Source organism: Plodia interpunctella, chromosome 10 (genome assembly GCF_027563975.2).
Source record: "Plodia interpunctella isolate USDA-ARS_2022_Savannah chromosome 10, ilPloInte3.2, whole genome shotgun sequence".
Taxonomy (NCBI): Eukaryota; Metazoa; Arthropoda; class Insecta; order Lepidoptera; family Pyralidae; genus Plodia; species Plodia interpunctella.
Genome location: NC_071303.1, coordinates 5,661,556 through 5,684,237, shown reverse-complemented (window position 1 = coordinate 5,684,237; position 22,682 = coordinate 5,661,556). Strand labels below are relative to the sequence as shown.

Below are 22,682 nucleotides of genomic sequence, written 5' to 3'. Positions count from 1 at the left end.
GGACGTAATACGTCATGGAAAATAGAACGGCACGCGTTGCAGAAAGCGGAAGTGGGAGACGTAGCGGGAAATGGGACGGAGACACGTCGTGGAAAATGGGCGAGGCAAAAAGTGCTAGTACTATATATGCGAAGTTTCAAGAAGATTGGTTGAGTAGATAACGCGAAAAGAGGTAACAAACAAATTTACTTTGGCATTTATAATATTATATTGAATTGGAAGAACATCTGCCAGTGGTCTCACTTTTCAAGAAAAGCTTGGAAATAAAACACATGGAACTTATTCCTACCTACCTACTACTAAGAACTCATGCAGTGGTGATCTATGTTCATGTGCTAGGTAACTAGGTAGGTACCTATTTCTCTGAAAATTCTTGAGACAACCTCATGTCATGTCCGTCCGCCCGTCAAATAAGAACTATTCTATATCACAGTCAATCTATTTAACACAGAGATAAATATATTTTCCTAACTCTTAAATTTATATTTACAAAATCATGTGATTTCCCGATCTTTAAATTTGTAACCAAACTAAACAACCCAGATAATGCAAAACACCAACCTAAGTTTGTACAAAATAATAATGAATGCCTACACATATACAACAAATTATTTATTTTTTTGCCTCGCTGTGGCTTTGGCCTCTATACTGGGTTTGTGGATCTATGAAAAACCAAATTTTTATAAGGTACGCTGATTAATTTCATTAAAAGGTATCAAGCTCAAATATACCTATACTATATTGCAATAACAGTGTAGTTGCAAGCTCCCATAGGTAGGTGGCACATACAATAGGTACAGGTTACAACAGTTTACCATATTTCTTTTATCTATACCAGTAAACTTACCCTTAGGTATATGGACATGCAATATTAGCGTTAAGTAATAATTATGTTTATTAAAAATAATATGCTAGGATAGATATAGAAGTAAGTACTTTTACATCTATCGTACTTAGCAAATTAAGTACTTTGCTTTGACCGCTGACTGATAATCATGGTCCAAACTACACCATACATGAAACCGATCTGCGTTAACTTTGACCTGATCGTATGCACGCGACAAATCTGAGTAGGTAGGCGTGCGAGACGGGAGTAACTTAGTGCTATTTGTGTTGTGTACACAGGTTGAAGGAGAGCCGAATAGGCCTGCGATGTCTCTTTGTACTTATTTAGTGCCTTGGGCTTTCCCAATAGGTATCTACTTAGTATAGATCCCTATGGGTAAGTATTTAGCTGAAGTTTGTTACCAAATTTAATCAATTCCTTTTCAGCTGATATTTAAGAAAAGTAAGCAATCAAGTATAATGAGCACAACCCATAGTCAAGTAATACAAAATGGAAGTTACAACCGCTTTGCAACAACAATCGCAGCCAACCACGAGATCGTCCGAACGATAGAGGCTGACGGAGTCAAAGATTTAAATTTGAAAAAACGCATGAATCATTCTGAAACAACAGAGTAGACAGACATACAAGTAATCTATATATCTAAGTACAATGCAGACTGCCCCGGATGCCAATTTAGTATACATGTTCCCCAGTTAAACCGGCCTTTTCTCGCCTGATATATCGGGGCAGACGGACGTCATAGACTTGCCAAGTCGCGGCAAAAGTATAATCCCTTTTAGTATCAGCAGCTTGCAGGCCATGGATGAAAATCGTAAAAAAGTTGTGAGTGTAGGTAAGTCAGAAAAAATAAAAAATATGCTCTTAGGTACTTGCTCCCATTGAATACTGGGTCCCTGGGTCCTTGGCCAGGACTACGCACCACGCGCACGCATCGTTCGGGGGCGACAAAAATTGATGAAGTCGTCGTAGCGCAGCAAATTATGAAGCAACGCCATTATTCATATTTATTTCAATTTTATACCAATTTATGTTAATGAATCTAAACAGTCAAAACCTTTGGCATGTGGTGAGTTTCCGCCAAATGTGACCATTGCATACCATCACGTTGATGTTGTAGGAATCAATAGACTGGATGAAAGTATTAATAAAGTACTCTAAAATAAATGTTTTAATCGACATAGCAAAAGGCGGTAAAGCTTAGGTACAACAAGTACCTAACACATAGTGCTGTATTCTGGCGGGATAAATGTGCAATAATACTCCCTATTAGACCAACAGTACTTTCTATCTTCCAAAGATAAGTACAGAAATACTCTTCTGCTTTATTCTTGTTTAGGCATTTCATGTAAAAGAAAATGTTACTTACTCATTCCGAACCGCACACAAACGGAGTTACGGGCACAGCTAGTTCAGGCATTTTAAGGTTAAAAAAAAAGAAACTTTAATTACATTTCTATTAATATATGTTGTATAAACTTCTTGACGCAATCAAAACATTTAATTGCAGGTACTTTTTTCTTTATACACGTTAGAAATCTTTAACATCTATGTAATTAATTTGTGAAATAACTAGTTAATAATGTAATAATAATATATATATTTCATAACAGAAGCAAAATATAATGTAGACACTACATACCTAGTTTTTAAGCAATTACCTAAAATGCTTACATTAATTAGTACATTGTTAGGTAAGCTTGGACAAATAGTGTAAACGCCAAGTTCGAATGAATAGCACTCATGTTTTTTATTATTATATATGCATATTTCCCGTTAATACAAGTAAAATACATGTATTTTTTCTTAATGTAGGTATATAGAAATCTGATGTAAGTAGGTGTGTCATGTGAAATAATTTAAAATTTAAATGTCAACCATTCTCATCGTGTCTACTTTGTAAACAAAACTATAGCTGATAAAAGTGAAAGATTCAAAAACACAATACACGAGACGACAACGCACAATTTTTTATGGGAAATTTTGCATGTCTTTATAACGCTACATATGACAGGATTTTGTTATGACAGAATATACACAAATTTTGTTATTTAGCACATAACAACTTTTAGTTTGATTGTAGGCACAGTCCAAAACATCATTTTAATTGAGTACCAAATCTGTATCTTGTTTATCAGTGAAGAAGAACTCCCTTGTCACACAGATAATAGTCTTAAAGATCAGGTTTATTTAGAAAGTGATTCAACAAGTCAAAATTTTAATTCTTTAATAATTATCTTATAATTATAATTTGATATTTTTAAATCGTATGGTTTTGTTCTAACATGCTAATGTCACTTTATATAATCTAATAAAACGCGTGGAAACATCACATGATGTACTAAACAATAATCATATTACACAAAAATCGAGTAGCCCATACAAAATGGATTAACTAAAATATCGTTGTTTCCTATGCACAAATAAATGGCATGGAGGTATTTAAAAAAATACAGAGTGATGTTTCGAAATTAAATTCAATGCCGGCTAGATACTATGGCGAGAGCGAGAGAGACGCGAATAAACGAAGATTACATAGTTTGTAGACACCTTTGAACAGCAATGTATGCCGAATCAGTCAGTTTGGCGAGATGTTCGCCGACATTTTCGAAACCGAACAAGCGTCAATCCACCTCTATGTTCAATGCTGTCCTCCGTACTACTTGGTACCAAGCAAAATAATTCAGTTCGTTCATATGCTACTATATACTCTTTGTTAGGCAAACAATGTATTTTTATTTAAACATACACTTTAATCAATTACAAATAAAGGATATAATTTATTATATCATGTACATTTGACTTATAGTGCAAATTTGGTATATAACAATTAAAATGAATATTTGAATAGCAGAGATTAACGTAAGATTAACACTAATTTGATGAAATAATTGATTTATTATGCCTTTAAATTCGAGTATATTCTGTACTTTACAATCAATACCAATTTGCAAACAAATCGGCGTTTCAAAATAATATTCAACTGTTTTGTTTAAGTAATTTGCATTTATTTTTTAGTCATCTGTGACTAAAATTATCCTACATCATGTCAGAAAATGAACAACGTAATATCATTTATTTATCTTACATCGTGTCAAAAAACGAACAACGTAATATCATTTAGGTAATTTTAAACAATTGCATCAAGTATTTTTTGCATTGGATAATGTATTTCTAGAATGGGGAATAAAATTGTACCTTTAGCTAAATCATAGCAACTATTTATAATCACTGGTGGATATAGCCATAACATACCCATTACTAAATACCAAATCACTCAAACAGTAATTAAGCAGGTATTTGACGAGTATTAGTTTAACATTTTTGGTTTTGTTCACTAAACATGCATATACATCAATCAATACTATGTATTGTCTTTTAAGTCATTTTTACACTTATAAGTCAATAATAATTCCATTGATTTACTTACTAAGATCATAATAGGTAGGTACTACAATAGAAAATATTACAATCGTAAAATAAATGAACATACTTAACGTAACAATAATGTGGTTTCGATCTAGCTTAAAAATACAAATATGATCTGTTTGGACATGATTTAAAATTTACGCACTGATCATCTTTACAATGAAGACATAAAAACGATGATTACATATTTGCTTACGGCATTGTTGTGCATTAATTTTTAAATTCATTATATTTAATATACATAAATACATAGAAATTATATAACATGATTGACTACAGTACCCCATGTATTGTCCAGCAAATCGCCGCTGTAGTGGGGTATTAGTGAAATATTATACATTATCATACACAATTCCACAGCTCACTTTGCGCACCATTATAAAAATAAATATAGATGCTCCTAAACTAATATTTCTGATTTATCTTGGCATGTGTTCACTGCAAACCTGAAAATTACAACAATAATTTGTTAGATAAATAGTTTTTACAAAATAATCTTATTGCAATGCCTGATGGACTTTTATTAATTATATTTAGCAATATTAACAAGGAGGAAGATTTGATACATGTCTGGCTGAAATGTGGTCAATATTTTGCCCTACGCAATAGATTTTCAAAGTGCCCGTGTGTAATGGATTGCTGAACATAGAGTTGAGCAGTCTCAATCTTAGGTGGCTAAATCCATTTATATCTAGTGGACAAGCATTATGAAAGCTAGATAAGTTTATATTAGAAATCCCCCATGAGGCTGACATAGTCACACAAAGTGCACTGAAGCCTTGTCAAAAATTTAGAAGAAAAAAATATATTTATCAATACATAAGGATGGGTCTTACTTATTAAGTCTATTTTAAGCGGGTCTGCACAGGGTGCACAATATGAGAAGTGCCCCTTTTGAGAAATGCACATTCTGCGAAATCTTACTATGTTTATTACTTTTACCAATCTGTGTAGCGAATTATTAATAATAACTAATAAAAGTAATTAATTTCAATTGATTATTCACATTTACCAAATCACGTGGTTATTATTAATAATGTTGTAAAATTATTAATAATTTTTAATTAATCAAATTTACCGTAACATACATATAACAATCAATATATCTAATAACTTACAGCAGTTGAGCAGGAGAGTGGTGCGTAGTTGGTCTGTGAGTTTGGAGAGCCTGGGAAAGTATTTATTGGCGGAGGCGGAGGCGGATGAGTGGCCAGAGGAGAAACCGGCGGCATAGTGTTCATGCCAGCACCGGTATTACTCGGGCTTCCTGTGGTTGATAGCCGAGAGAATGCTGCAAGAGCATCTGGGAAGTTGGGTGGAGTAGCCGGAGTATTACATGGTGTCATCAGTTGCTGAAAAATCAAAGCCAATTAAACTATTTTATTGCCCATACAATTAGACACGTGTACATAGCCATAATTGAAAATGTAGATGGGCTCACATCGCTAGAATAGAGTCCCAGCGATGGAAGCAGCGACATTTAGAATGGAGACCACAAGCACATACCAACCAAACAGCGAGATGAGTCAATAAATTACAGAAAGTCGGTATATTCAACATGCCATTATGTAAAATGGCGAATTTTGCAATATGGCTGCGATATAAAGATTGGTTGAAACTAGATTGGTATTTTTATTGAAATTTGGTGGAAATAAAATTAAACTAATTTTACAAAAAAACTATCTTAAAGTTAGTTTCATTTCCACAAATTATCATAAATATATGATTAAACATACAAGTTGTAAACATGGACAGGAGAAAATATAAAATTTAATGAAACTGTAGTTCTAGGAGGTTTCTAATAAAGAATCTTTCTGTCTCTCACATTTGCATGTTTCTAGGTGCATTTGTGGCTGTGAAACACCAAGCCCAGGGTCAGCATAAAATCCTTAAAATTTTGAAGACTATGGTTATGGAATTAATTAGGCTGGCTAAAAACCTTATGTGTGGACATCCTGGTCTGATAGTCCGTTAGAAAGCCAGCCAGCGATAGTTTCCTTATTAGATTTGCTCATCATGCTCTATTGTTACTTATCAGCTGCCAAATTAAATTATACTTAAATTTATGAACTTCAATGATAATATTGTGATCACTTTAGATCTACATATTGCTAGACCTATTTAAATGAAAATGAAATTACCTGACGATAATGTGGAGCTGCAATTCCATTAGCACCAGCTGGTATGGCAACTTCTTGGAAGAATATTGATAGTGCCGTCTGAAACATGTGATAAAAATAATCCAAATTTTACTTTGTTCCATTGAATCTATATAATACTGTATAAGTAGTTGCAGTGTCAAGTTATGTACTATTGTGTCTAAAAATTGCACTACTTTTCCATCTGAGCTACTATGATGGTCATAGGTTGCTTGATAAAAATGTTGATCACTTGATTTTAATTATGTTATTGTACTTAAGTTATGCTTTCACATGCCTATAATAGTAATGTTTACAAACTACACTTATAGGTAGGTACCTAGTTAAATTATACATTGACAGATGTTATGTAAAAAATGATAGGAAATTTTTAGGTTATGTTATTAAAATTATAATAAAAACAAAATAACCAATGTCATTTACTTTTGCAAGAAACTTGACATTATATCGAAATGTTATCACAAGATGCCACATTTTTTGCAGTTATTGCGTATTAAGTCGTCAACCAATGTACATTTAATAGGGTACGTAGATCTAGGACATTATAATGTGTATTATATACAAAGGTATTTATGCGTAAATAATAACATTAGATTGAGATTTCAATACAATCCGAAAACTTCTGTTTGCAATTTAACTGCACTATGAAGTATTTGTTTTCAAACCAAAACTTGAGGCTATTACAAAACACAAAATAAAGCAGCCATTTCATGATTACTGTTTGTTTACATATAAAAGAAATTTACCTCGAATTGCCAATGAGCGGCTTGTAACAATTGTCTTGCTTGTTCTTGAGCACATCCTGCTGCCAAAACAAATTGATTTATCATAACTTGCTCACGTAAAGCTGAATCCATTGTATTAAATAATAACTATAAATAATCGAAAGAGGTCCACCGACTGAGCAAGAGATAGCAAGGCAAACAAGCGAGCGAGCGAGCGACAGCTCAGCGAAGATACCTACCTACCTAGGTAGGTACCTAACCTATTTTTTTAAATCTTTTTTTATAGCTGCTTTGCTGTCAAGTCGAACCGTAGAAGCTCTATATCATTCACTAGGACGGCCGTACACGTTCGGTTTCTGAATTCCTGATTCAAACCTTTTTTAATACAATATACGAAAAGGATATGGGAATGGGGTGGAAAACGAAACAACGTCATAGACGGTGTGAAAGTCGAAAACATGAAGGTATCAGATATTTATTTATTTCATAAATTTAAAGCGAACGCAGACTTGTGTCACACCGTACGCGCCGCAGTAGCCGCATTTGATTTCTTGATATGAAGTTATATACGGCGGCCGATGCGGCGCGGGTGTCGTCATTCGCTACTTATTTATTATTTTAGTGTTTCTGCGATTTAAATAATTAGTTCTAGATTTGAAAAACCGCTTAGAATATATTAAATTAGAAAATGAATTAACAAAATCGAGTGTGATGCGTGTGGCGACAGGGACGACTGTGGTGACTGCGGCGCGGGCATATGTGTGAGGCCATCAACAAAAACGATAAATGTGGCGACTGCGGTGCGTGCGGTGCGGCCAAGTCTGCATTCACCTTTAAACATTTTTCATAACATAAATTTATCTGCTAGCACTTAGCAGATAAAGCATATGCTACACTGCCAGCTTCCACGTCTGTGCCACTTGTGTTGCCATTGCCATTGTGTAGTAACCCTTGAAAGAAGAGCACCGAATAGGGAGTATTACTGAGGATTTATCCCGCCAGAGTACCGTACTGTATGTTAGGTACACAAAAGCTTTGCCGCCTTTTGCTAAGTCGATTAAAACATTTATTTTACAGGTTTTTTACTTTATTAATCATTTTATTATGTATGCATTCGCTTGTGAAAATATACAACAATGTAGCATATTCGGGTGCCGAAATATTGGGAAAAATTGTTGATGAAAAACTTCGAAAACTATCATTGAGATATACCTCACGCTGTAAAATTTTTGAGCCAGTAAACGGTCGAAAAAATCTCTGAACACTTGAAGACTTATTAAAATATGGACTTCATACAGGTAAGATCTTCAGTCAAAATCAAGTTTATATCAGTTTATGACCACAATTGACCAAATAATGCAGAGTATAACCAAAAATAGTGTTATTATTTTCAGGATAATCCACTAAATCCTTCCTTTTTCCTTTAAACTCGCACTACGATCACGTAGAAGGTATTTTTGGTCGTAAATCTGCAATAATATTGAAAATTTGCGCTTTTTGCCTCTATTGGCAATGTTTGTGTACCTCAGTTGTACCAGTAGCGCTATCTGCGCTGAGCTTTGCGTAATATGCCCTATTGGCAATGTGTGTGTACCCTAGTTGTACCAGTAGTGCCATCTGCACTGAGCTTTGCTTAATATGCCCTATTCGGATTCCTTTTTCAGGATTCGGAAACCTAATGTGTGCGCAGCCCGGTCAAATGTCATTTTTTTTGTTACCTCCCCTTACACCTCCCTCCATGTCCCTCCCTTCACCATCACCATCAGGCAGAGGAACACGAACGAAATGACACCTTCATAGATAAGAATATCACTCCAGTTTTGGTACTTACCTAGTGTAACCTAGATTGGTACATACACCTACGAAAAGAAGGAGAGGAAGAAAAAACATTCGTATCTAATATACCAACCAACCGTTTCACATAATAATATAAACAACTTCAAGGTTTTGCAGTGTTGTTGCAGTGCACAATAAAATTTAAAGTTAAAATTCTTATCAATTATAAATTGGTGGTCTTAGTGAATCAAGAATTACCTACCTACTACAAAATTAATGTGGAAGTTCAAGAGCATCAAGAAAAACATAGAATAATAATGATGAGAGTTTATTATGGAAGTGTATTCTGGATCTGTAATGTGTTTATTTTTTGTTTGACTCATAATTGCTATGGGCATTTTGTCGATACTCAAGAATATGTGGAGAGAGAATTGTCAAGGCTAAAAAGATCAAGTGACGTAAATTTGTCTAGTTCTAGTGAAGCAATTCCTTCTGATGTTGCCAAGTCGGCTATAAGCTCGTCTACTGAAGGTGCCGTAGTATACGAGATTGGTCCCTCCAATAATTCCATATTATCAATTATTCAAGTTAATATTTCGTCATCAACTGCCCCTAATGTTTCAATACCCAGTCCTTCTGACCCTGCACCATTACCAGCTAAAGGTTCAGCTGAAGATGAACATAATAGTTCAATGGCCATATTCTTTGTTCTATGCATTCTGGCTTTGGGAATACTTTTGATTCACTTGATGTTACAAACTGGCTTCTCATATCTCCCTGAGAGTGTAGTCATTGTATTTCTTGGAGCATTGATTGGCATGTTAATTAATGTAATGTCTATAAAGAATATTGCAAACTGGAGAAAAGAGGAAGCATTTTCGCCAACTGCATTTTTTTTAGTGCTTTTGCCGCCAATTATATTTGAGTCTGGGTATAATCTCCATAAGGGTAATTTTTTCCAGAATATTGTATCTATATTACTCTTTGCCATAGTAGGTACTGCAATCTCTGCTTTTGTCATTGGGGCAGGTATTTATTTATTGGGGTTAGCTCAAGTGGTGTACAAATTGAGTTTTGTTGAGTCTTTTGCCTTTGGTTCTCTTATATCTGCTGTGGATCCTGTAGCTACAGTAGCAATCTTCCACGCTTTGGACGTAGACCCTGTGTTGAACATGTTGGTCTTTGGTGAGAGCATTCTCAATGATGCAGTTGCCATTGTGCTAACTACTGCAGTGTTAGATTCAAATGGTCCAGATATGTCAACTGGGGAAGCAATACTGTCCGCTATAAACAGGTTCTGGCTGATGTTCTTTGCATCTGCTGGTATTGGAGTGCTCTTTGCATTGGCCAGTGCACTTTTATTGAAGCATGTTGATTTAAGAAAAAACCCTTCATTAGAGTTTGGTATGATGCTGGTATTTACTTATGCACCATATGTACTTGCTGAAGGAATACATTTATCAGGTAATTGTTTACTTAAATAACTTGTGAAGACATACATTCATATGGTTGGAATGTTCTAAGTAATGATTAGTTATTGTCAATTTTGAATTATAAAGCTTATAGAAATGTTTCTCTGTTTTTAGGAATAATGGCAATCTTGTTCTGTGGTATTGTCATGTCTCATTACACTCACTTCAACTTGTCTACTGTGACACAAGTCACAATGCAGCAGACTATGAGGACCTTGGCATTCATTGCTGAAACATGTGTCTTTGCTTATTTAGGATTGGCTATATTCAGGTAAACAAATTATTTTTATGCTCTTTTTTGGTATTTGTAACTTGTAGTGCAACGGGGATATGTCTCGATTCTGCGCGATCGACGGACTACAAATAAAGAGGTGGTACAGGAAAAAACCCACCCATTAAATATATGATTGTGAAAAAAAAGAAATGCTGATTTAGAACGTATGTATCCTATTAACTATCTTATAAATCCAAGCTATATAGTCATTCAAACTTTCTATTTACTTTACGAAGTAGTAAATGGAATTATTACTTTCAGTTTCAAGCATAGGGTTGAACCAGCACTTGTTGTATGGAGCATAGTGATGTGTCTGCTTGGAAGAGCAGCTAATATTTTCCCTCTTGCTCTATTATGTAACAAATTTCGAGAACATAAGATCACAAAAAAAATGATGTTCATCATGTGGTTCAGTGGTAAGTTATATGCATATAACTCAATGAATAAAATGCCCTTACTTGACATTAATTGCAATTAATGTCAAGGCATTTACGAGGGGAGGTCAATAAGTTCGCGGAATGGAGGTGTTGGTGGGGGTAGGTTTACTCGTCCAGGTAGTTACTAGTTGAGCACCTCATTAAGAGTATATGTATCAAGTTTGAACGTAATCGGGTCATTAACTTTTGTGTTATCGACCTGTAAACAACTGAATCCGGAAGAAATCAGCTAGTATGGAGAAAATTGAACACCGCGCCGTTATTAAGTTCCTTACCAAGTAAGGAAAATCCGCTCAGATTATTTTTCAAGAGCTGTTGGCTGTTTACGGGGACTCTGCCCCTGGAAAAACCATGGTTTACAAGTGGCATGGTCTTTTCAAACAAGGAAGAGAGTCCATTGAAGATGACCCACGCTCCGGACGGCCAATTGAGGCCACCACTTCGGAAATTGTCGAAAAAGTAGAAAAACTTGTATTGGAAGATGCCCGGTTGACGAAGAAGCAGCTTGCAGCAATGGAGTATCCGAAACCAGTATTTTGAATATTCTACATGATCATCTTGGCATGACTAAGGTCAGTGCAAGATGGGTTCCGAGAATGCTCACGCCACTTCAAAAACGTGAACGTGTCGAGTGTTCTCGTCAGTTTTTGGAGCTCTGTGGAGAGAGAAAGGAAGAAATTATGGCCCGGATTGTTACTGGTGATGAAACCTGGGTTCACCACTATGAACCTGAGTCGAAGCAAGAGTCGATGCAGTGGCATAAAAAAGGCACACCTCCTCCAAAGAAGTACAAAGTGACACAATCGTCTGGCAAGATCATGGCGACTGTCTTTTGGGATACAGAAGGCATTTTATTGATCGATTACAAAGAACGTGGTGTGACTATAACGGGACAGTACTACGCTTCTTTACTGGAAAGATTAAAAGAAGCTATTAAGGAAAAAAGAAAAGGAAAGTTGTCAAAAGGTGTGCTCCTTCTGCTTGATAACGCACCCGTTCACACGTGCCATGTTACGACGGCTGCCATTCACCGATGCGGCTTCGAACAATTGAACCACCCACCCTACAGTCCAGACCTGGCACCCAGTGACTATTATCTATTTCCAAAAATGAAAAAAGAGCTGCGTGAAAAAAAAATTGGCGACGATGAAGAAGTGAAGTCGGCAAATTCGACCTATTTTGACACTAAAGATAAATCATTTTTTTTCGATGGTATAAATAATTTATTTGAGAGATCTGAAAAATGTATTAGAGTTAAGGGAAAATATATTGAAAAGGAAAAATAGTTTAATGTTTAATTTCAACTCGCTTCCCCCTTATTCCGCGAACTTTTTGACCTCCCCTCGTAATTATTGCTCCAATTAATGTTACGGTGAGGCAATAGATTCTTCCTCATTGTCTTTAATTTCAAGTGTTTTACATACTATTATTTTTATTTTTTATTATTATAAGTGCGAAAATCTTTGGCCTTCACGGCTAAATCACTGGATTGGTTTATATGAAATTTAGAATTGATATTGAAGACCAGAGGCCAAACACAGGCTTCTTTTTTAAGTCAAGTCCTAAAGTGCCGAAATGTCGTGTGAAATTTTATATGAAAAACTAAGGATTTTAGTTAGCTCTAAATAAAATATACAATAGTATTATAGGTAGTATCTACACTACAATCCCACATTAGCTATACATAAAAAGTCAAAACATACTTTAGGCTGAAGTATTGTTTTGTCGCTTTCTGTCAACTTCGTACGATAGTGACAGACCATATTTTAGCTTGTATTTTAATTTTTTTATGAATAATGGGGAACGTCATCCACTTTTACATTAGGTACTTAAAAATATATGTTTATATCTGATGTTATAATACGTTTACAGGGTTACGTGGAGCTATTTCCTATGCTCTTTCTCTGCATCTTGGATTTTCTGACGAGACTCGTCACGTCATTATAACAACAACTCTTATCATTGTGTTGTTTACGACGCTATTTTTCGGAGGATCGACGATGCCATTGCTGAAGTTTTTACGGGTAATCTACCTATGTATTTATTTCTTATCTTTTGGTCATGCATTGCGCTAGCGGACCTGGGCGTCAGGAGAATAAAGATTTAAATTTAATTTATCCTCTGCTCCCTCTTCCTCACAAAATGTAACAGGGTTTTTGTGTAATATAACATAAAGTTTAAAGTTTATTATTATATAAAGTTTATAAAGTTTGTTAACCTTACATACATAATATTACAGGCCAATAAAAAAACTAAACGCTCAAAGTCATTGAGGAAACAAAAAGAAGTCAGTTTGTCAAAGACTAAAGAATGGGGGCAAGCAATTGATTCTGAACATTTATCAGAATTAACAGAAGAAGAACTAGAGGTGCGTATTTAACTAAAGTAGTGATGCGGAACTATAGCTAGTTACAATATCGATACTTTTGAAAACGACTGATAGTTCCACTTATTAAGGAGGCTAAAATAAGCTACAGAAACCATTACTAAGTAAGCCGGGTCCAGTGAAAGTTTATTGAAACTTTGTTTCTAAAACATGTTTATTTACACTATGGACAAAACTTAGGTTGAAACTGGCAGATGATATAATGACAGTTCCCAGAACTTTGACCCGTGGAATTTTGTGTATGTGTTTTCCAATGGGCATGGAACGCAAATACATTGTTGATGCAAGCAAAAATTCTAACAAAACAATGAAGCAGTGTGAATTTGTTAAATGTGTAGGACAAAACATGCGCTGTGGACTCGGCTAATAGTTTATATATAAAATAACGTAAGATTAGCGAGTGCAGATTATTACGTAAAGTTATTTATCACACTGAATTTCATGATTTCAGGTAAATTACTCTCATGCAACGAGATTAAAAGGTTTTGTGAGGTTGGATATAAAATATCTGATACCATTCTTCACCAGGAGATTTACGCATCAGGTGGGTTGTATGATTTATTTAATCACTCGTACCTACTGTTGATCTATTGTGATCATATTTGGTTGTAGGTATGTCTTTAAACAGGAATATTGTAGTTTTATTCCAATAATCTTCTGATAAATTGCTATCATGCTATTAATATAATGGGCTCACATATTCCATATTTTCACAAACTTTTTTTAACTTTCAAAGTTAGGATTAGTTAGGATTAGGATGTAGGTAGTAAAGTATGTAGGTAGGTAACTACATTTGTTCGGGTGAAAACAAATATAGTGCCTACCTATATACTTTGCAACTAATTTTCGAAGCATACATCTTTAACCGATTGAGCTAAAATTTTGCGTCTTTTGACCCACAAACACGTGTTTTTTCACGTATTTTATGCAATAAAAGACAATAAAAGTCATTCCAATCGTAAACTTCTTGAAATTTTTGCATACATGTAGTTTGAGGTATGAAGATTGACATATGGTACCTTTTAATTCGGAAAAACAAATGTTCCCGTGGGAAATTCACGCGGGCGCATCCGCGGGTAAAAGCTAGTAAAATATGTTCAATTTAATATTCTTTATATTCATATAAATGTGTTCTTTGCTGGGCATTATCGTGTAAAAAACTTATTTTCATAAATAATATGTCAGACGCGCCCCTTTTCTGTATGACGGCAGTATTAAGTATAGATTTAGTATATTTTCATAATTGTACTGTTTCAACTTTCAGGAGCTGAAAGATTGCAAGAGCCAGATGACAGATCTTACCAACCAGTGGTACCAAGCGATCAGGGTCACAAACGATCGCGAGACAGACGAAGAGGAAATTTTGCCAAGTTCTCTGTCTAATTCCCACACTAGTCTCCAGAGAGGCGTGTAAGATATCTGAAAGATTTTTACACTTAAGTTGTTTTTCCACTAGAGACATGCACTCGGCGGTGCATCTTCGTAGCATAGTACAATGGAAACGGCCACATAGTTTTGTACTAGAGCTTACATATATTTGTGCCATAGCTGCATATCACATTTATGGCGAAAAAGCACTCTTTGTGTCCGGCCGCCGGTGGATTTTGGCCTAAACCATAGCTGAATCAAAATCAAATCACTCAGAAATTTTGTTCCAGATTGGCTAAAATGTAAAAACCGTTATGTGAACTGGATTTGTATAACAAGATAAGATTTTTTTACAACTTTTATATATATTTTTCTTATGTGCCTACCGAGGGTCGGATACAATTTTTAGTTCATAAAATTTTACAATTAATACACATGTATATGTTACTTTTGACTTATTGTACGTACTTTTATGTCATGTTTGGCTGTAAAAAATAGATAACTTTGAATGTAAATCAAAGTAGTACAATGTATTAGCAAATGTTATTTGTTTTACCTCATATGGAAAATATTTAGATACAGTTGTACTGAGTGATAAGACTCATTTGAGTTACAGTAATTTATAACCAAACCTCTCATCTCCGCATGTTGTCGGTTGCGTTCAGGGCTGTGACGCCCGGGATCAGCGTAAAAGATAACTTTAAAAGTTTGAAAATTCGCTTGTGATTTTACAACTGTCTGCCTGCTTAACGTCGACTCGTACGACATTCACGAGAGGATATGGAGTGGTCATATTTTTGGCCGGAATCACACGCCACCAAGCCCCAAGTAGTACAATGTATTAGCAAATCTATGATAATATGGACTATTCAGTGTGATTTATCTGATGTTTGGAAAAAATATTGAGGCGTAGTCTATTTGAGTTAATTTATAACCACATAAGTATATACCATAAATCTGTAGAAAGATAAAACCAAATAGTTTTAGTATAGAGTTTTTTGTTAGTATGAAGTTTGCAGTAAAGTCTGTTTATCGTATTCTAGTTCTCATCTGCCCGAAAGCGAAACAAAATAAGACACCTGACAGTGTATAGAACAAACCGTATAGCGGCAGCGGCTCCGACGCTGAGGAACCAACCGGGGATACGCTCAGATATATGAGAGAGGAGAAAATTGTCCAATGTCCAACAATTATATGTATATTCAAATATTTTATTTTTTTATGTTTATCTACAATTAAGAAAAAAAGTTGAGGTGACGCATGACCGTCCAATGGTGGATGTTCCAATCAATTACGACAACTTTGAAACCAACATCTTGTATTAATATTTAATTTGAATCAAATTCACAGTTTGATTGGAACAGTGGTTTAGTTATAAGTACTTAGCTGTGGTATAAACGTGCTATAAGCATTTTATAAGAATTCAACTCTAATGTCGCAGTCAAACGTATTATGTAAAATTATTTATTGTATTTTTTAGGTAGGTAGGTACATACTTGGTTTATAATTTTTACTAATTTTTTTCATCAATGTGATAATTTAGTCATGGATTGTGTTATTATGTTCGTTGTATGACGAATAGTCGCAGCGTGTATTTACCCGGATGGCGAAGTGCGGGTTTGCTCATTCCTCACTATCGAATCGATTTGAAATGGGACGGACGCAGCGAACTTATCACATTGCGGGTTTTCGTTGCGTCACAATGGCGCATTGTGATTGTTTAGCTACGTCTCACTGCTAACCGACACGAAGTGAGTTGTAAATAGCAAAGTCGCACTACGCACTCTAAACGTGACGTGGCGGCGGGGATGTGATTTCTGTATCGCGGACGGATGTAAACCTTATGACTGCGTAACATAGGGTGATTACTAATGATTTTGAGTCGGATCTGTTGTCCGAATTTTTAACGGACCGCTTAATAAACGAACGTAGGTAAATGTGAAGTTCGCCTTGGTAAAACTGTTAATCAAAAGACGTCACTTTCGCCCGACGTCGTTTGTGGTATGATGTTATAATGTAACACCAAAGTACGTTACCTAAGTTATATTTATTTAATATTACCTGTGTTATTTATTTACATTAAGTGGTTGTGCAACAAAAATACCACATCAAATGTGATTTTATTTAAGTGACAATAATTAGTGAGTTGTTTATTTCTTTAAAAAAAATAATTTGAAATTTTGTGTGAATGAAAAAAATGTAACATACATATTTACGAAAGTGTGAATTTGGCTCTGAAATTGCCAAGTTCAGCGAACTGTTTTCCGATAGTGTATAGCAGGCATGAGATTTTACGTGTCCGAAAAATCATAATAGTCGTATTTGATTTTGACAAATCTTTTGGATAGTCATTATGTAAAGTTTAAAGTAGGTTTTGTTATCCTCAAATAGTGTATTTAGCACATGGAATTAGTAGTTACTCCGTACAACCGGAATACCTACTAATTCCATATTTGTAGAAAAATATTAAGTTTGCATTATGATCCGAAATTGATGAATTGATTTGTGCAATATAACTTTTCCTGTTTCAAGAAACTTGTCCGTTCAAATTTTTGTTGCTTCTGTCTGCAATCAGTTACATTATTTGTTTACAGGAATTATTGACTACTAAAAGCATTTAGAAATGAAATATTTTGAATCTGAATGTTTGGCCGTCGTCCTTACCATTATTTTGTGAAATGTTTTGTATATATATTGTTACCGTGCAGCAATAGGTAATACTGGAGCACGAACTGCTAAAATCTTTTTGTTACAAAAGTACATATATTAGTATCTCTTACATCTGTGGCCAGATTCTTGCGCGTTTAAAGGTATATTACTTTACGTTGATTACACGTTATACTTACTTATTTGTATATCTCGCAATATATGTATAAGTGAGGTCGAGCCACAGATGAAAGAGATAGCATCTTGCATGAATTACCTGAAAGTAATATAGCTTCAAGATTGTTACTTTATTGTTGTGTTGTATATACACCAAATTATATCTATTTCAATAAAATTTCTTTGAGGAAGGAATTATTTCAAAAATTTACTACAGATATTTTTTATAAAATCATTCTGGTTTTGTTAAAACTCGACGGATGATAGGATCGACGGGCGAAACACTTCGGAATCACCAGGTACCTAATTTGGAACAGGTTTTGTATCATAATTATTAATATATATAGCTTTTAAAATTGACATTGTACTACTATAACCCATAGAATATAGAATACTAGAGTATTTAATAATCTAAGTATTAACCCTGTTATGTTTCCAGCAACGGTTTCCAGTTAAACTTTTGAAGTTATTAGATTTAAATATTTATACCTATTTGTTCCTATATAATAAAATATTTTAGAAATTCAAAATATTTTTTTGTTTCGCATGCTGAGGCAGTATATGCTGTACAATCATAGTTGTTTGCTCTCCCGACCCGTGGTGTGGTCCATTTTGTCGCAATGTCCCATATTCATTCGCCTCATCACTTTTTAAAATCTCAAATAGTTTAAAATCACGACACTATAACTTAATAAAAATTAAATAGTTATACTTAGCATGTGATCATGTACCTATGTGATGAATATTGAGTTAGACATTTCGCAAGTACCTTCTTTGTCTAAATACTGTGATCTAATGCGATATCCAACTGGTTGTACCACTTAACTGGACTGGAAACTGGACTTAATTTTACCCATGTATCATTATGACAAGGGATGATCATCAATCATATGACTATAGAGGGTTATAGAGACAACAAAGTAAATCCAGTTACAATAAAGTGGAAAGACATTTACAACATTACAAATTTATTAGAACCATATTTATTTATAATAATAAAGCTGTAAACTTTCATGTTACAGAACTACAGATTGCTAATTCAGCGTTATTATTAAACATGCATTACGATGCATCCTTCATTTCTATTTAAAACAGTAACAAAAATATCAAATATTTATTATTGAAATACTAGATTGATAGAATATGTGCCAGAATCTTCACTATCTATTACCATAAATAATATTGTAAATGTGGAAGTTAAAAGTATTGCTATATTTTTATGAAAGTCTGGGCTGCAGCTAGTTAAATTTAGAAATAAACTAAAATCAATATGTAAATACATAATTATTTTCTCAATCATCTTCCTTTTCCAAATTGATGTGACTTCCAAATTTTCCATATAAATGTGCTTTCAGTTCACTCATTTGGGATTTAAGTTCTTCACATTTACCTTCTAATTCACTTATTTCAATCTTCTTTTTGGACTTGGCTTCTTCTAAAGATTTCTGAAAAAGAAAAAAATTGTTAGGTTCATATTATGGTTGCATAGCATAGGTACCCAAATTACATTTATATTGTTTTGGATGCTCTTCAGCTTTACAATACTTTTCATTTTTGATAATTTTGTACATAGGTACACACTTTTCATATAAGGGCTAGCTTGTCATTATTCTTCTTAAAATATAGCAAACTAGCTTTTGAGTCTAGCTTCATCCATATTAACAGTGCACATTTATGGAATTGAATGCTTGTGTTTATGCATATGGAAAGAAATCTGTACAGTAATAGTGGCTAATTCCATCCAATAAATGCTCTGGTAAGATTTAAACATTCGGTCAGTTCAGCCTTTATGATGGCTCCATACTATCCATCTCATACAAAATATGTAATTTATATGCATTCGGCGTCTCGCCATTTGTAAGAATTGGGCGAATAGTGTGGAGCCTAGATTTAATGTAATAGCAAATTAAAATCATCTATCTCACCATTGTATCCTCTAAACTTTGGCAAATAAATACTTCACCAACTAAATAAGGAATTTTCACACAGTCATCGTCAACTAATTCTAATTCATCCACAGCTTCTTCCAGATTTTTCATGTCATTTTGCTTTACTTTGAGTTCATCTTTGAAATCGTCAACCTTTGCGTTGAGGCGTGCAAATTTGTTTATTTTCTGTTGGTCCTCAAAAGAAATGTGAACATCGGAATCCTACAATGTACAAATAATGGTTATAACGAAAAATGTGAACATATTTTGTAGTTGTAGGTTTTGGAAATATTCAGTATAGCTTAGTTTCTTACCGGTTGAAATGTTCCCTTTCCTGAATTTGCCATAATTGTAGGCTAAATTATTAACATCAAAGTTATCGTATTTCACAATTATATTATTAGCTTCGATTTTTATTGTACCTACCTATTTCGAAACTAGCAAGCACGCACCCACCCACTCAATTTATTCAATAGGTACCTACCTAGCAGCCAAGCGAGCATTGGCTTGTGTATTTTACCGTAATGACATGTATTTGACATCCTGACATTAACATTTCCCAAAACCATTTTGGAATTCATTTACATGGGACTTGTCTCAAGCATGGATATAGTTAAAGTTTCTTACAAGTTTTGTTTTAAAATTGCCGGACGGATTTTAGTAGGTACGGTTTTATAGATAGTAATTACCCATGTTATTTGCATGGGTAATTACTATCTATAAAATTTACTCTTTGGTGTGATTGCCGTTGCCGAAAGACATTTTAATCGAAAAAAGCCATACTATCGATAGACCCACCAATAAGACACTATCGTACCTTGATGGCGATTAGACTGTCGATACTATTGATCTAGTATTCATTTGCAATATTAGATATACTTTATGATATATAATTTAAGAGCAAGGCTCTTGTCGGTGGAGTTCGTTCTATTATTATCTCTCTCCAAAATCAACTTTCAAACCCTCTCACCTAAAATATTCTTCGCCCAATAAGCATCGTTTCAATTCTTTCTAAAATAGATATTAGAGAAGGTTACTTAGTCCATTTACAATTAACTGAATTTCTGGAGTCCAATCAAATTCTCTCAGAAGCACAGTTAGGATTCAGAAAGAAACAGTACAGTCACAGCCTTTCCTGACGTTTCTAGTAATATATTGAATTCCCGTAACTGCGTTTACCGTTTAAAAATTTTATACATAATAAGAGATTATCAACTTAAACTTCGAAATAGATCATACTGAAATAATATGATCATAAGTTTTGTCGAAATTTAATTAAGTTGCTCTGTTTATGGACCGCGACTTTTAGCAAAAATCAAGGCACTCATTCAAAAAGTTCAAAATGCTTGTGCAAGGTATCGCTTTAACATTCCACCTCGACAACATGTATCAGCTTTCCCCAATTCTGCAAAAATGCTAAACATGTCGTCACGCAATATATCCATCTATCTACTCTCCTGCTCTTTGGAATTGTTAAATATCGTAAACTCTCATATTTATTAGAAAAGCCAAACTGGTCCTTTAGAATTCGCCTTGGTCTTCTCATTGTCCAGAGTCACAAATTAACAGCTTTTAAAGGATGCCTCAGCTAAAATCTGGAACAATTTACCTCCCCCTTTTCGTAATTTGCCATCTGTTACAATATTCCGTAAACGCAGTTTACTGCGGCAAATTGATGAAATTTAAAATGTAGGTAGGTTCGATACTATCTGACATCAACGCAGCATTTCTTTTAGGTAGGTAGCTATTTAAAAGTTACACCTTCACAGACACATTTCCCCATACAATTTTAAATTACTTAACTAAAAATTATCACAATTTCTCACGATTCCCGAATGGCTTACCATTATCTTTACCTTAGGTTTTCTTCCTTACATTATATATTACTAGTGGTTCGCCGCGAACTTAGACCTCGCAAACACAATATTTTTTTACAATATTGTAAATATTACAAAAATGACTTAATTGGTTTTGATGCCCTACGAACTTAAAAATTCTATTGACAGATCCTACATACCTTTAAAATTGCATCAAAATCAGACCAATAGTTCGAAAGTGATCGCGTTACAAACAGACATATAAAAAATGTATTTTTTCCCAAGTTGATTTGTAGACCTAGCTCGCTCGCTTCGGTCGCTCGGTCAATAAAATAAAATACCTACCTAGAGTCTGTCTGTATGTTTGCGACAAACTCAAATGGATTTTCATGCGGTTTTCTCTATTAGATAAAGTGATTCATTATGTTTCATTAAATTAGCGTTAGTGTTGTAATGGTTAAGACGCTTGTGGATCGAAAGGTCCCAGGTTCGAATCCTACTCGTACCACATACATTTGTATACAAATCTGATTCATATATAGTAGTTTTCGTCGAACACCACTTGCTTCCGGTGAAGGAAAACATCGTGAGGAAACCTGCACACTGGTTGATTATTATTAACTTGTGTGTGAAATGGAGAAGGCAATGGCAAACCATTCCATTAATAATGCCAAGAAAGTTGTTGTGTGTTTTCATTCCACGTAATGACCACGACCCTCAGCCTTGAGGAATACGACTATGAAGATAAAATTATTTGTTTGAGGTTTGAGGATTGTACGAGGTTTTTTTAAAATACCTTTTTACCGCAGATAAATATAAAAACAATGTTCTTATTTGTTCTTTTTACATATTTTAAATTTATTATTATACATTTCGTGTAGGCCTAGATAGTAAGAATATTTATTTGCACCTTTCGGCCGCCATGGCAATGTATTTCAAAATCAGCTGTGAAATAATTTATTATTTATTTTATTTTTTGCCAACAAAATCTTACACAATGTAAATTTTTGGCGAGATAGATGCTGATCATGTTTGTTTCTTTACGGTCTATTCCTTTTGAGTTTCTTAATAAGTATTTAGATGATATTTTGCTTAAAAATCGTCATGTCCAAAGTAAAGAGTAAGTAATGTTCATTATGTTGGCTCCAAATAAGAGAGAGTGACTCAGTGACAATTATTTGACGACAGTCTCCGAATGTCACTGTAATAACCACCATAGGCTGGGCAGGGAAGTGAGCGCG

General features: G+C 34.4%; 3 protein-coding genes across 4 annotated transcripts; 1 reads left to right on the top strand and 2 right to left on the bottom strand.

Moving 5' to 3' along the window:
- Positions 1–2,430: 2,430 nt before the first annotated feature.
- LOC128672791 (UBA-like domain-containing protein 1) lies at positions 2,431–7,396 on the bottom strand. Its single transcript, XM_053750186.2, has 4 exons — positions 7,182–7,396; positions 6,418–6,495; positions 5,395–5,628; positions 2,431–4,722 (listed from the first exon to the last, which is right to left on the bottom strand). Exons 1-4 carry the CDS (start codon positions 7,290–7,292, stop codon positions 4,696–4,698), a joined length of 450 nt encoding a protein of 149 aa, XP_053606161.1. The 5' UTR covers positions 7,293–7,396; the 3' UTR covers positions 2,431–4,695.
- A 1,476-nt stretch (positions 7,397–8,872) lies between these two features.
- On the top strand, positions 8,873–18,226 carry Nhe1 (Na[+]/H[+] hydrogen exchanger 1). 2 transcript variants are annotated; one of them, XM_053750184.2, is made up of 8 exons: positions 8,873–10,400; positions 10,523–10,679; positions 10,944–11,098; positions 12,992–13,143; positions 13,359–13,487; positions 13,957–14,049; positions 14,770–14,915; positions 15,917–18,226. In XM_053750184.2, the coding sequence occupies exons 1-8, from the start codon at positions 9,254–9,256 to the stop codon at positions 15,945–15,947; spliced, it is 2,010 nt and encodes a 669-aa protein (XP_053606159.1). In that variant the 5' UTR covers positions 8,873–9,253; the 3' UTR covers positions 15,948–18,226. The 2 variants fall into 2 exon arrangements, with proteins under 2 accessions (XP_053606159.1, XP_053606160.1); XM_053750185.2 differs by having other exon boundaries at positions 8,876–10,400; positions 14,770–18,226.
- Positions 18,227–18,647: 421 nt separating this feature from the next.
- On the bottom strand, positions 18,648–20,102 carry Pfdn4 (Prefoldin 4). Its single transcript, XM_053750187.1, has 3 exons — positions 19,939–20,102; positions 19,622–19,846; positions 18,648–19,141 (listed from the first exon to the last, which is right to left on the bottom strand). The coding sequence occupies exons 1-3, from the start codon at positions 19,969–19,971 to the stop codon at positions 18,989–18,991; spliced, it is 411 nt and encodes a 136-aa protein (XP_053606162.1). The 5' UTR covers positions 19,972–20,102; the 3' UTR covers positions 18,648–18,988.
- Between the last annotated feature and the right edge of the window lie 2,580 nt (positions 20,103–22,682).

Excerpts from the sequence above, each read along its gene's own strand:
- LOC128672791 (XM_053750186.2), bottom strand. The coding sequence starts at position 7,292 with ATGGATTCAGCTTTACGTGAGCAAGTTATGATAAATCAATTTGTTTTG. Across the intron at positions 6,496-7,181 it reads CCGCTCATTGGCAATTCGAG|ACGGCACTATCAATATTCTT; the intron begins GTAAATTTCTTT and ends CACATGTTTCAG. Across the intron at positions 4,723-5,394 it reads CACTCTCCTGCTCAACTGCT|GTTTGCAGTGAACACATGCC; the intron begins GTAAGTTATTAG and ends TGTAATTTTCAG.
- Nhe1 (XM_053750184.2), top strand. The coding sequence starts at position 9,254 with ATGATGAGAGTTTATTATGGAAGTGTATTCTGGATCTGTAATGTGTTT. Across the intron at positions 14,050-14,769 it reads CCAGGAGATTTACGCATCAG|GAGCTGAAAGATTGCAAGAG; the intron begins GTGGGTTGTATG and ends TTCAACTTTCAG. Across the intron at positions 14,916-15,916 it reads ACTAGTCTCCAGAGAGGCGT|TTCTCATCTGCCCGAAAGCG; the intron begins GTAAGATATCTG and ends ATCGTATTCTAG.
- Pfdn4 (XM_053750187.1), bottom strand. The coding sequence starts at position 19,971 with ATGGCAAATTCAGGAAAGGGAACATTTCAACCG. Across the intron at positions 19,847-19,938 it reads GAAAGGGAACATTTCAACCG|GATTCCGATGTTCACATTTC; the intron begins GTAAGAAACTAA and ends TGTACATTGTAG. Across the intron at positions 19,142-19,621 it reads AAAGTTTAGAGGATACAATG|AAATCTTTAGAAGAAGCCAA; the intron begins GTGAGATAGATG and ends TTTCTTTTTCAG.